Source organism: Quercus lobata, chromosome 3 (genome assembly GCF_001633185.2).
Source record: "Quercus lobata isolate SW786 chromosome 3, ValleyOak3.0 Primary Assembly, whole genome shotgun sequence".
Classification (NCBI taxonomy): Eukaryota; Viridiplantae; Streptophyta; class Magnoliopsida; order Fagales; family Fagaceae; genus Quercus; species Quercus lobata.
The window spans coordinates 72,148,980-72,161,074 of record NC_044906.1 but is presented as its reverse complement, the minus strand read 5'-3'; the positions used below and the strand labels follow the sequence as shown (position 1 = coordinate 72,161,074).

Here is a 12,095-nt window from a genome sequence, read left to right as displayed (position 1 = left end):
TTGCATTTTCTTAGCCAATGTAATTAAGGAATCTAATGTATTACATTTTCTTCATTTGTATCGCATTACAAATTTATTTTTAGACTACACCATTCTTGGAGACCAAATAAAAATAGAGCAAAGATTCAAATTTTAACAATCATTTCTAGTGTTCTCTTTTCAGTCAAGTTATCAAAATAGCAAAAGAGTAAGCACAAATAGAACACAGAGCATTTCCATATCAGATCTGATGCAAAACCCAAAAGATAAACTAGATCTAACCCTCTTCTCTGCCGTTTGTCTCCACTGCAACCACCTTGAAGGCGACGGTAGCCACCATCTCTTTTTCCTTTATTCTCCATAAAAGATTATGCTTTACTCTACACTGGCTTGCTTTTAATGAGTCACTTAGATCCCTCTCCAAATCAAACCAAAACCAAAACCAAAACCCAATCTGAGAGACAGAATCGGAGTGAGAGAAATAGAGAAGAGAGAAGAGAGAGAATCGGAGAGTGAAAGAAGAGAGAGAGGCCGCTGTTCCCAGCCACGCACCACTTGCCGTCGACGTCGATCCCTAGCCCACAACCCACAACCCATATGCTACCATGGCCCGTGACCACTCCACCACCGCGCCTCAACCATCGGACCGCCCTATAACCCAGCAAAAACCCATGCCACAAAACCCACAACCCTCCTGCCACCATTGCCACGACCAAGCCACCAACACAGCATCGCCACCATCGAGAGAGATTGGCAGAGAGAGCCCTGATTTGATGACAGAGGTTTGAGTTTTTAGAGAGAGAAGTCTGAGTTTTTTGAGAGAGAGTTGATGAAACCCAGTCAATTTTCAAATTTAGATCTAGTTTATCTTTTGGGTTTTGCATCAGATCTGATATGGAAATGCTCTGTGTTCTATTTGTGCTTACTCTTTTGCTATTTTGATAACTTGACTGAAAAGAGAACACCAGAAATGATTGTTAAAATTTGAATCTTTGCTCTATTTTTATTTGGTCTCCAAGAATGGTGTAGTCTAAAAATAAATTTGTAATGCGATACAAATGAAGAAAATGTAATACATTAGATTCCTTAATTACATTGGCTAAGAAAATACAAGAAAAGAAAAGTAAATTTTTATTTTTTATTTTCTGGGCAAGCTTAGCTGGGGAAGAAAAATGAAGAACACATTCTTCATGTTCTTCCAAAAAAAAGGAAAAAAAATTAATTTAACTAACTTTTTTTTTAAAATAATTAGGTTAGAGGCTTTTTTCAAAAATTAAATTGCTGACATGGCATTTTTAAAAATGTAAATATATTTTTTTAATATTATTTTAATAGACACGTCAGCATTTATTGTTGGACCGTTTGCCACGTAGGATATTTCTGTTAAATGAGTAACGGCAGGGACCAAAACGGAAGCGTTTTTCAGGATAGGGACTAAAAGCGGTAAAAAAAAAACTTAGGGACTAAAACGGGAATCGGCTGAAAATGTAGGGACCAAAATGTGTTTTTCGCCTAAAAAAAAAACTGAACAGAGGGCCGAACCTTATTTTTTCAAATTCCCAATTCAACTCGGTTTTGGACTGGTTTTTTTCGATTGTTGATCGATTTTCACCAATTTTGGGCCTTTTTTCGGATTGAACTGGCCTAATCGGCCAGTCCTGTCTGGTTTTTAAAATATAGGTCACCATTTTATCGAGTTTAATACAAAGAAGATCTAATGGAGAGAGAGAGAGAGAGAGAGAGAGAGAGAGAGAGAGAGAGAGAGAGAGAGAGAGAGAGAGAGAGGAGAGAGAGAGAGAGAGAGAGAGAGAGAGAGAGAGAGAGAGAGAGAGAGAGAGAGAGAGAGTTTAATTATATATTTCGTACTCAACTTTTGTTTTGTGTTTCAAAATTCTTTATTTACTCATTTTTGTTAACTTTTATTTTGTGTTTCAAAATTCTTTATTTACTCATTTTTGTTACTTAAAAAATCTCTTCCTTTCTTTGTTGCTATTAAAATTACTGAGATTTTGTTAAAAAGTCTTAACTCAAAATCTGAGAAAGAGTTAATGGCAATGACATTTTTTTTATACAACCAAAAGTATAATGATTAATTTTGAAACATTTCAAAGGAATTAAAAAAAATTTATAAATTGTTTATGTATTAAAAAAAATATATATACATACATATATATATATATATATATATAAATACATAAATAAAAAATATATGTATTCTCAAAAAAAAATTATATATAAATATGCTTTAAATAAATAAATACACACGCATACATACATATATATATATATATATAGAGAGAGAGAGAGAGAGAGAGAGAGAGAGAGAGAGAGAGAGAGAGAGAGAGAGACTTGGGGGACAACATTGGGCAAGACAAGGTGGAACGAACAAAACCCATCCCTATCCTGTCGCTCCCTCTTTTGGGCAATATGATTTTATCTCTCTTTTATTTATTGTTTGAATAATTTTTTTTATTTTTATTTTAAAAAAGAGTCTAAATTTATGCCATTTGACACATTACTTAGAAGTCTCCTCAATTAGCTTGCCACCTCACCACACTCTGACTTTATATCAAAGTATTACTACTAATTCTTATAAAACAAAGTATTACTACTAATTAATTGGCATTTTTTTAATAGGATGAATGCATTTGATTGAGTCTCCTTTGACTCAAGATGTACTACTTTTTTTTTAGTTAATACAAAAAATGGACTTTATTTTTTTGGAGATAAAGACAGGGAAAAAAAAGAAGAAGAAAAACTTGACTTTTGATTGACCTCATAATATTTTGAAATATAAGCTTTTGAGTTTTGAGGTCTCATAAAAGCTTTTGATTTTAAATTCTATTATATACTAAATCCCCCATTAGAATCTTGCAAAGTGATATTTTCTTAAAATGCCACAATCATAATAATTACTTATTAATAATGATCATAATTATTAAATTTTTTATATATAAACTAATAAATGCCACAAACATAATAAATACTTATTAATATTTACCATTATAACCAAATTTCATATTTAGACTAATAAATTATTATTGATAATTACAATAATTATCAAATTCATATTTAGACAAAAAATAAAACAGAGAGAAAATCGTATTATGCTAAAAATTCTTGTACATTGTATAGGGTACCAACTAGTTATAATCAAAGTTAGAGCCTCTTTGGAGAAGATGGATCTTATGAATGTTTCAACTAGTTTGAGGCTGTAGTTTTGTATTAAGGTGTTGTAGATTTCCATGTTTTATGAAGGAAGAGAAGCCTTTGAGCCAAGTATTAGATTTACAGACTACAATCAAGCCTCTTGCAAACCAAAACAAAAAGAAAAGAAAAATCTTACAATTGTTTTCAAGTATACATCCTTTTCTTGGCTAGTTATAAGTAGCAATAGAAATGAAGTCCATGATAGCAACAATCACAACTAGCACAGTTTTCTTATCACTTTCTCATTTATGGCCTTGAAAGTTGAAATCTCATCATCTCAATAATGCAAATGTTTGTATAATAAGGATAAGAATGATGACAAATTGACAATGACCACCAGGGCATGCTAATGACGCTAACTGACAATGCCAACAGCATGGCCATCCATTGCGTGCGTCAAGCATCACAGGCCCTTTTATTATTACTATAATAATACAGTAAAGGCTTTGTAAACCCATATAATAAAATATTGTGATCTAATTAACTGAATAACTAACCTTCAAAAGTCGTAACCAACACTTGGAATTGTCAGCGTGGGCCAACATATTTTCCTCAACCCAATCTCCAACTAAGGTTCAATTCATATCTTCTAATATCTATTTTCCTAGCAATTGTTGATTAGTTCTGCTACCTGGCTATATAGCATTTCAACTAATTATTTAACAAAAGGGCTTTGGCTTGTGTGATATGTCCTCTAGAAAGCATGGACCGAGACTTGTATAGGTACGAGTATGATATGACGACATGAATAATTTCTAAAAAATTATAAAATAAAATGGCTAAAATGACATGAGTATAACATATTAAATAAAGTGTTCATGCTTCTAAGCATGTCCATTTAGAACTCCAATACACTTGATAGGACATAAACGTAACACGTGTCTAAAACTGATCCTATATTGTCCATACACTAAAGTACTCAACAAAAGCCTTGCCTTACCGAAAGAAGACTACTTTTTCTACTTTCTTTAAGCAAAAATCAAGATCAGATTCTTAGAAAAGCAATTCATGATGTCATATTCAACAATAATGGAGGTACTTTGTTTGGCATCAAAATTATTTTATTGGAATAACTTTTCTAGTCCAATGGCTCATAAACTTCTGTGGAGTTGAAATGAGTAATGACATTACGTATCTGTTTGCCAAATATTATTTTTGTTAACTTATTTTATTATTTAAATTATTTTTGTTATTATTTATGGCTCATAAACTTCTGATGATTGATGACAATGACTGAGTCATGTGATAGAGACATTGTCTTTGGTGGGAACCCAAAATGTCTATTTGCAATTGGTGAATCATTAGCCAGGCCGATCCTGCAAGAGACAATGCCTCTTGTGCGTTCTAAAAACGCATTAAATCTTTTAATTATAAAATGCTTAAGAAAAATCCTTTTCATTATAAAATAAAATAGAACAGTGGTTTTTTTTTAGGGGGAAAATAGAAGAGTGTTTGATAAATCACTTATAAACTCAAAATTCATGATTCATTTGTCAAATACAATGTGAAATTCTATATCCACCCACACAATACACTCGATGAATTTAATCTAAATAAATTAGTCATTAAACCAAACTTTAAGGGTTAATTATAAACTTAATGAAACTTAAATTTTGGACTTATTTAAGAGAGAATATATCATACATCTGATATATGTATAATTGGATGTATAAAAAAATTAAGGTAAAATATAGTTAACACTCTTGAGATTTAGACTAATATCAACCAGATTCAAAACATTTTAAAATTTAATAATTTGGCCTCTAAAAACCATCTAAAAACCATTACTTGTCTCTCTCCTCTCTGTCATGGTGAGTAGAAGTTAAGTTGGTTAGTTTTAAAATATCTTGTACCTAATTGAGGTTAACTCAAACTTCAAAGGTGTTAATTGTATTTAAAAAAAAAAAAAAAAAAAAAAAACAAAACTTGTCACCTAACTCCTATTAAACAACGGTTCTTCACAAAACAATGAAAGGCAGATACCATTTTAAGAGGGAAATTAAGAAAACAGAAAAGAATAAAAAACAACTACCCCATGTTACACTCACTCTCTCTGTCTCTCTCTTATTGAAAGTCCATCACCCAATGATCACTGTCCCCAACAAGTCCCATACGCTCTTTGCAACTAGTACTCAAAGTTCAAAGTCTCAAACTTTGATGCTTTTCATAGATTCCTGTTGCAACAGAAACTGTTTTTGAGTTTCTGTTTCACTTCCTTTAGCTTCAACTACATTCCCTCCTTAATTTTGTCTGGTCTTTCAAACCAAAACCCATTGTTTTCTCCGAATCTAGTTCATTACCAGAACACAAAGAAAGAAAAATCCACAACAAATAGGATTTTCTATAGTTATAATATCTACTATTTTTGTTAGTTAAAAACAAGGAAACCAAATAGTACTCTTTCTAATTTATCCCCTGCATACAGTTTCTTGTTTTGAACGCTCTTTAATTTCATTGTACTTTGTATTCTTCCAAACTCAGAAAACCACTAAGAATTCAAGCCCCTCAAACCATTTTCCTTATCAAAATCCCATAAAGTTTGTGTCTTTGTTGCAAACCATGGCTTTAGTGATCAACCCATTTCAATGTTCAACCCAAACTTCAAGATTTTCTTCATTATACTTGTCACCCAAGAAAGTTACAACTAATCATGTTGTGCTCAAGACTCGGTCACTGGGTTCTAAGTCCACATGCTTGGCCTTTTCTCCACTGCCAGAGAACCACAAACCTCAGAAACCTGTTGAATTCTCAGGCAAGGCCTTGATATTTTCTGGTTGGAGTGAATTGTTGAGGCGGCGAGGCTCTGTTGAATTTCCGGTTGTGGCGGCCACAACCGCAGATGCTGACGGGTCTAATTCGTCACTTAAATTTTCTTTTATTTAGTACTTAAGTGTGAAGACTAAGTTTGGATGCTGAGAAAAATACTAAAAGAAAGGGATTCTTTTTTGTTGGTTTTTTCACATGTAGTTTTAGCAACCAATATGGATTTTTATTTTGGGATCTGTATTTGGTTGATAATTGATAGTCATATTTGAAATTGCAGGTATGCCAAGCCTTCTAAGAGCTTTGCCGAGAGATATCCTGCACTGGTTACTGGTTTCTTTTTCTTTATGTGGTAAGCTATCATAGTATGTACATTTTTGTGTTAAGACTTGATACATTGCTTGTTCACAATAAGTTATGAACTTAGGTGCCCAGTTGAATTTTTTGAAGGGTATAGCAATAGTTTGGAATTGTTTAAATTTGTAACGGAGGACTCAGTTAACAGAATATGTCACAATTTTTAACTAATTCTCATGTTTTGTTTTTGGGTGAAAAAACCATATGAGGGTGCAAGGGGTCAATGCAGCCTTAAATATACATACTACTATGTTCAGAGTATATGCACATTGCAATGTACTTTTAAATGTTCTTTCCTTTTCCTTTTTCACTTGAATAAAATGTATATTGCACCCACTAATCATGTTATTTTCTTTATTCTCATTGGTTGTGCTGTCAATTATTTACTATAAAGCGCATGAATCACACATGCCCTAATAAAATGAAGGAGGAGATTTTGTAAGCTAACATTATGCTGTTCTAATTCACTGACTAAACAATTGCACTTAATCTCTAAATGTTATACAATTCCATGTTTTCTATGCAGGTACTTCTTAAATGTCATCTTCAATATACTCAACAAGAAAGTCTACAATTATTTCCCATATCCATAGTATGCTTCTTTCACAATGCTTCATTTTCATTATATTGAAGTTGTTGTGGCTTTTGAAAAATCTCACCCCATATGACAATTTGAAAATCTTGTATGTCTTTTGCAGCTTTGTTTCTGTAGTACATCTCCTAGTTGGAGTGGTGTACTGTCTTGTTTCTTGGGGTGTTGGTCTACCAAAACGTGCTGTAAGTTTCAACTTCTGCATTGGCTATCTTCTCTTCTCTAGGTACATGCACTAATGAACTTGTCTTACCCTGTATGCAGCCAATTAATAAGGAGCTCTTGGTACTACTGACTCCAGTTGCATTCTGCCATGCCCTTGGACATGTCATGTCTAATGTATCATTTGCAGCTGTCGCAGTATCTTTCACACACACCATTAAAGGTAGAAAATTTTGAGGAATTTTACTAATTTCATTAGTATTTTACATCTATTGGCCTGATGAAAGTCCTTTTGGACATATCTTAGAGTGTGTGCATACATGTGTCGGTCAACATTTTATTTTTATTTTTTATTTTTAAGCATGGGGGTTACAATGTTTTGGTGCAAATCACCAGCATCATATGTTCAAGTTGAAAGGACTGTGTCCAGTTGTCATTTTACTCACCAGATTGGATGTTCTGCAGCTGGGGCTCTCTTACTTTGTCAAAATTAAAATTTTGTTGTGGTTCTCAACTGCCTCCTTGGCTTGATGATGGCAATGTTGTGGGTTGATTTTTGTTGGTACTCATTGGTGTATATGATCAACCATGTGTGCTTAAAGATATAATGAAAATGTATTCCTGCATAGGTTCCTATTGGTGGAAGCTACTAAGAAAAGCAACTGCAAGTAGATATAACCACATACATTTTTTTCATTGACATACATTTTAGTTTGTCTGTAACTTGTTCTTTCATTTAATTTCATTACGCTAATCTGAATTAATGTAGATGTCATGATAATGCCTCTTTGATCAATAATACTCAACATTTTTGGTGAAGGTGAGAGACAGTAAATTTTATGATAATTTCTAGTTCCTAACTAGTCTTGATGTATTTTCTGCAGCCTTGGAGCCATTCTTCAATGCTGCTGCTTCTCAGTTTGTTTTAGGCCAGCAAATTCCTTTGTCCCTATGGCTATCATTGGCCCCAGTTGTTCTTGGTAACTCTTTGGACTCTGAAATTCTTCCTTCTATTTACTTCTCTTATTGAAAGGACAGAAGCTTGATTTCATAAATCTGGCATGTGGGAGATATTACTGATGCTGCCTGTAATCTTGTCAAGAACTAAACACATACAGAACACACACACACACACATCACCTCTCACAGACCCCGCAGAAATGGGGATTTTGTGCACTACATATATATGTGTTTGTATGCAGTGCGTGATATGCATCTGCAGCCAATTTCTCAACCTTGGCAATGCCAGCTTACTACTTAAATCTGAATACAGTATAGAATCAGCTTTTATATTTCATCAACCACTACTGATATAGTCTGTAACTTTTATTGCAGGTGTATCAATGGCATCACTGACTGAACTTTCTTTCAATTGGACTGGTTTCATCAGTGCGATGATTTCAAACATAGCATTTACCTACAGGAGTATCTATTCAAAGAAAGCAATGGTAAGCACTTTCAGAAAACATGGTACTTGCTTAGGAATAAGCTCTGTTCTAATCTTATAAGTTCTAGAGCTTAGTTTCCAGGTTCATGTTATTGTATGCTGTTTGGCCTAGTTCATGAAGGTGGATAGTGATACAAGGGTTTTGTCTAAGAAAGCAAATGTTTTTAAGTTCTGTTGGCTATGGCATATCCTTGTGTCAAAATCTGTTGCAATCATGAATTTCTTCTGTAAAGCGAAAGGCAAGTTTAAAAAGTGTCTTTTGTATCGAACAAGTTATGTGAGCTCTAGTCAGAAATTTTCCTAAATAGAGTTATGTTTGACGTGTTAAATTATACCTTTGTAACTGCATCAGGTGACAAAGTGTTGTTGAGCTGCGTTGATTGATATCTTTAGGATTACATAGCCAATGTTGGTTAATTTTAAGTAAAACACCATGTGCTCTTGTCTCTTTCCTAGGATTATCAAACACCTTTTACAATCTTACTATAAACGATGCAATGTAAAACAAAGTTAAGAATTCCACCTGACAGATGAGGTATTTGGAAGGGAACTATTATATTTGATTCAACCCTTAAGTACATCAAGATTCTATAATCCCAATAGCCACAACTATTTCATATATTAGCCAACCGAGCAACTATTGTGTGAAAAATTCTGGGATAAATTAATTGGAGGTAATACATTTCTAGTTCTTTCTACATCCATTGACCATTAGTCCAAGTTGTCTAATTAATCTTTTTATTTTTAACAGACAGGAATGGACAGTACAAATGTGTATGCTTATATTTCAATTATTGCTCTCTTGGTTTGCATCCCGCCAGCGATAATTGTAAGTTAATTTATCTTGAATATTGTATAAAGTCTTGTTAATCTATTATCTCAATGTTTCAATCAAAGTTTATTACAGATAACCGTGGGATTACTTGGATTCCTTTCAGATTGAGGGCCCCCAACTGATGCAATATGGTTTTAAGGATGCTATTGCCAAAGTTGGTTTATACAAATTCCTCTCTGATCTGTTCTGGATTGGCATGTTTTATCATCTGTACAATCAGGTATGCTATAGAACATGCCATATTCAACTGCTTCTTTAATCTAAAGGTATATGAGATCTTTGTGTTTGATATATGTTGATGTTGACTTGACCTCTCAGCCTTCCAATTTGTTTCAATCTTCATCTGGGTTTGTGATATTACCCCCTCATCAGATCATTAGTACTTGGTTTTCTTCTTACTCGGCTACTTCTTCATGACCAATCAATGTGGATATTAAAGAATGCTATCATTTGAAAAGACTTAAGTTATAAAGTAGAAAAGCTGCATCATTAAATTATGGCATTTATCTCTTCATATTCCACTGTACATAAATTTGCATTTGAATGGACCATGGATGAGTTGTTGAACATGTGCCTTTATTTGGGTTGTTTAACCGTGTACTTGTCTAGGTGTCTGATAGAAACACAATATGACTCAATATCTCAAGCATGATGCAGGAAAATAAACTCTAAAAATGGGACTTGCGTTTGGGAACCAAAATAAGATTTTTTTTTTAAAAAAAAGATAGGATCTAGGTATCAGGAAAAGCGATGAAAATAGAAAAATAGAACCTAGGTATTACCAACTAGGATTGTTTGTAATCAGCACCAAGCATGGAAGAAGCATAGGAACTTAGGAATCACCATCTAGGCTTGCTTAGAATCACCACCAAGCACTTGAAGCAAGCTTCCAACCCAAATTTTATAAAATCCATCAACTGCCTACAATAGTGAATTTTGGGCCCTTTGAACAGGATCCCAAATTACATAAAAAATGTAAACAGAGTAAATTCATAATGAGATTGCATCATATATGGATATAAAAATATAATATAATCAAAGCTGAAAGCCCTCTAATAGCATCAATCACGATCAATAAAGTCCAACAAAATCAATCAGCACTTAACAGTTGCAGTTTGGTATTTCTGAAACCTTTTTTGGTTCCTCTGCCCCAGATAAAGTATTTTGTTGGAGCACATTCTTCTGTTTCCTAACTTCAGGTTTGAAATTACATTGCAGGTTGCTACTAACACTTTAGAACGTGTTGCACCACTTACACATGCTGTTGGAAATGTATTGAAGCGAGTTTTTGTCATTGGATTCTCTATTGTTGTATTCGGTAATTGCTCATTGCTTATTTATGACATTTATATGCAGTGTTAAATAAGCAACTCTGAAAATTCAGTGTACTGGAAATTTTAGATTTGATGTCATATCCCTATGGTTTCAAATTTCACAGGCAATAGGATATCCACACAAACTGGAATTGGTACTATTATAGCAATTGCGGGTGTAGCCATTTATTCCCTAATAAAGGCAAACATAGAAGAGCAAAAACGGGTAATATTTCTATTCTGTTCGTGATATTTTTTCCTTTATCTGTGAAATTGACTGAATTGAAAGGAAAGTTCATCCACTAATTAGGTAAAACATGGATTGTTTTTTTCTTGAGAAAACGAATGTTCTTCAGAGCATGTTTACAAAAACATGATTGTTTACTGCATAACTTGAGCCATTATAGACAAATGATATTATATTCAATAGGCATTAGGCTGTGCTGCCACATTATGAAATAAAACCTAGGCATTTCACATTACTAACACTATGTTAGGGATTTATATAAAATAATAAAACGGATGGAATGGAGTATAGTGCATTTCGTCCAATGTGTTTGGGAATTTTTAAAGAAGGAATGCAAAGAAAACAAATAGATAATTTTCCTAGTATATCAATCAACTTCCAAACAGTGGATGGAATGGAAAGGATTCTTTTCATTCCATTCATTCCTATTCTTTATCTGCCTGTAAAGCAATATTCGACTTCTGCCACCCCCAAGTTATTCTAGTACACGTTTAGGCTTTAAAGTTTAGACCCTTTTTGCAAATCAAATAATAACAATAACAATCAACACCTTTAGACCCTTCGATTTTATTTCTAAATATTTCTTTTAGCATTTGAAATGAGCATGAACTGAACTGTGATAGACCAAAATTATTATGTATCTTATCTTCAATTTTTCCCCCCTTTTGAAGAAGCCATTTTTTGACTTGGGCCTCACATATATTACTTAGACTTTTCAGAAGGCTGCAGCAACTTCCACATCATAGGGCTGCACTGTTGGATTGACTATGGAAACCCTGTATATTAATGAGGGTAGTGAGGATATTCATAAAAATTGTTTGAGATGATATCTTTGGATTCAGGCAGTACAGAGCTGGTGCTGTTGTTTAAATTGGATGGTTCAAGTTTCCAAGCCGTTGGTGGATTCTTCCATTAAAATAACAGCTCTGGGAAATAGAGAAAAGAATAAGATCAAAACAGAAGTTTTTTTTACAAATTCTAAGAGCTCATATTGTATTTCAAAATTTTACCATTTCAATTTTATTCAGGTGTGTTAGAAGAATGCACTGTTGTAATGGAAAAGCTTCAATTTGGTCTCTCTCACACACAACTTTGTTAGATGTTTTAGTGGTAGGTCTTAATTTATTGGACCTACTTGATGACTCAGTAATTTAAGAGGAGAAAATCGATTTTTTTTTTAAAAAAAAGAA

The 12,095-nt window shown here is 33.3% G+C and overlaps 1 protein-coding gene across 1 annotated transcript; it reads left to right on the top strand.

Annotated features, from left to right (window-relative positions):
- The first annotated feature begins 5,179 nt into the window (after window positions 1-5,179).
- Window positions 5,180-12,077, top strand: LOC115978943 (triose phosphate/phosphate translocator, chloroplastic-like). Its single transcript, XM_031100868.1, has 12 exons — window positions 5,180-6,038; window positions 6,233-6,304; window positions 6,836-6,901; window positions 7,008-7,086; window positions 7,166-7,286; window positions 7,948-8,043; window positions 8,399-8,511; window positions 9,262-9,339; window positions 9,449-9,565; window positions 10,564-10,663; window positions 10,784-10,884; window positions 11,625-12,077. The coding sequence occupies exons 1-12, from the start codon at window positions 5,749-5,751 to the stop codon at window positions 11,649-11,651; spliced, it is 1,260 nt and encodes a 419-aa protein (XP_030956728.1). The 5' UTR covers window positions 5,180-5,748; the 3' UTR covers window positions 11,652-12,077.
- The last annotated feature ends 18 nt before the right edge of the window (window positions 12,078-12,095 follow it).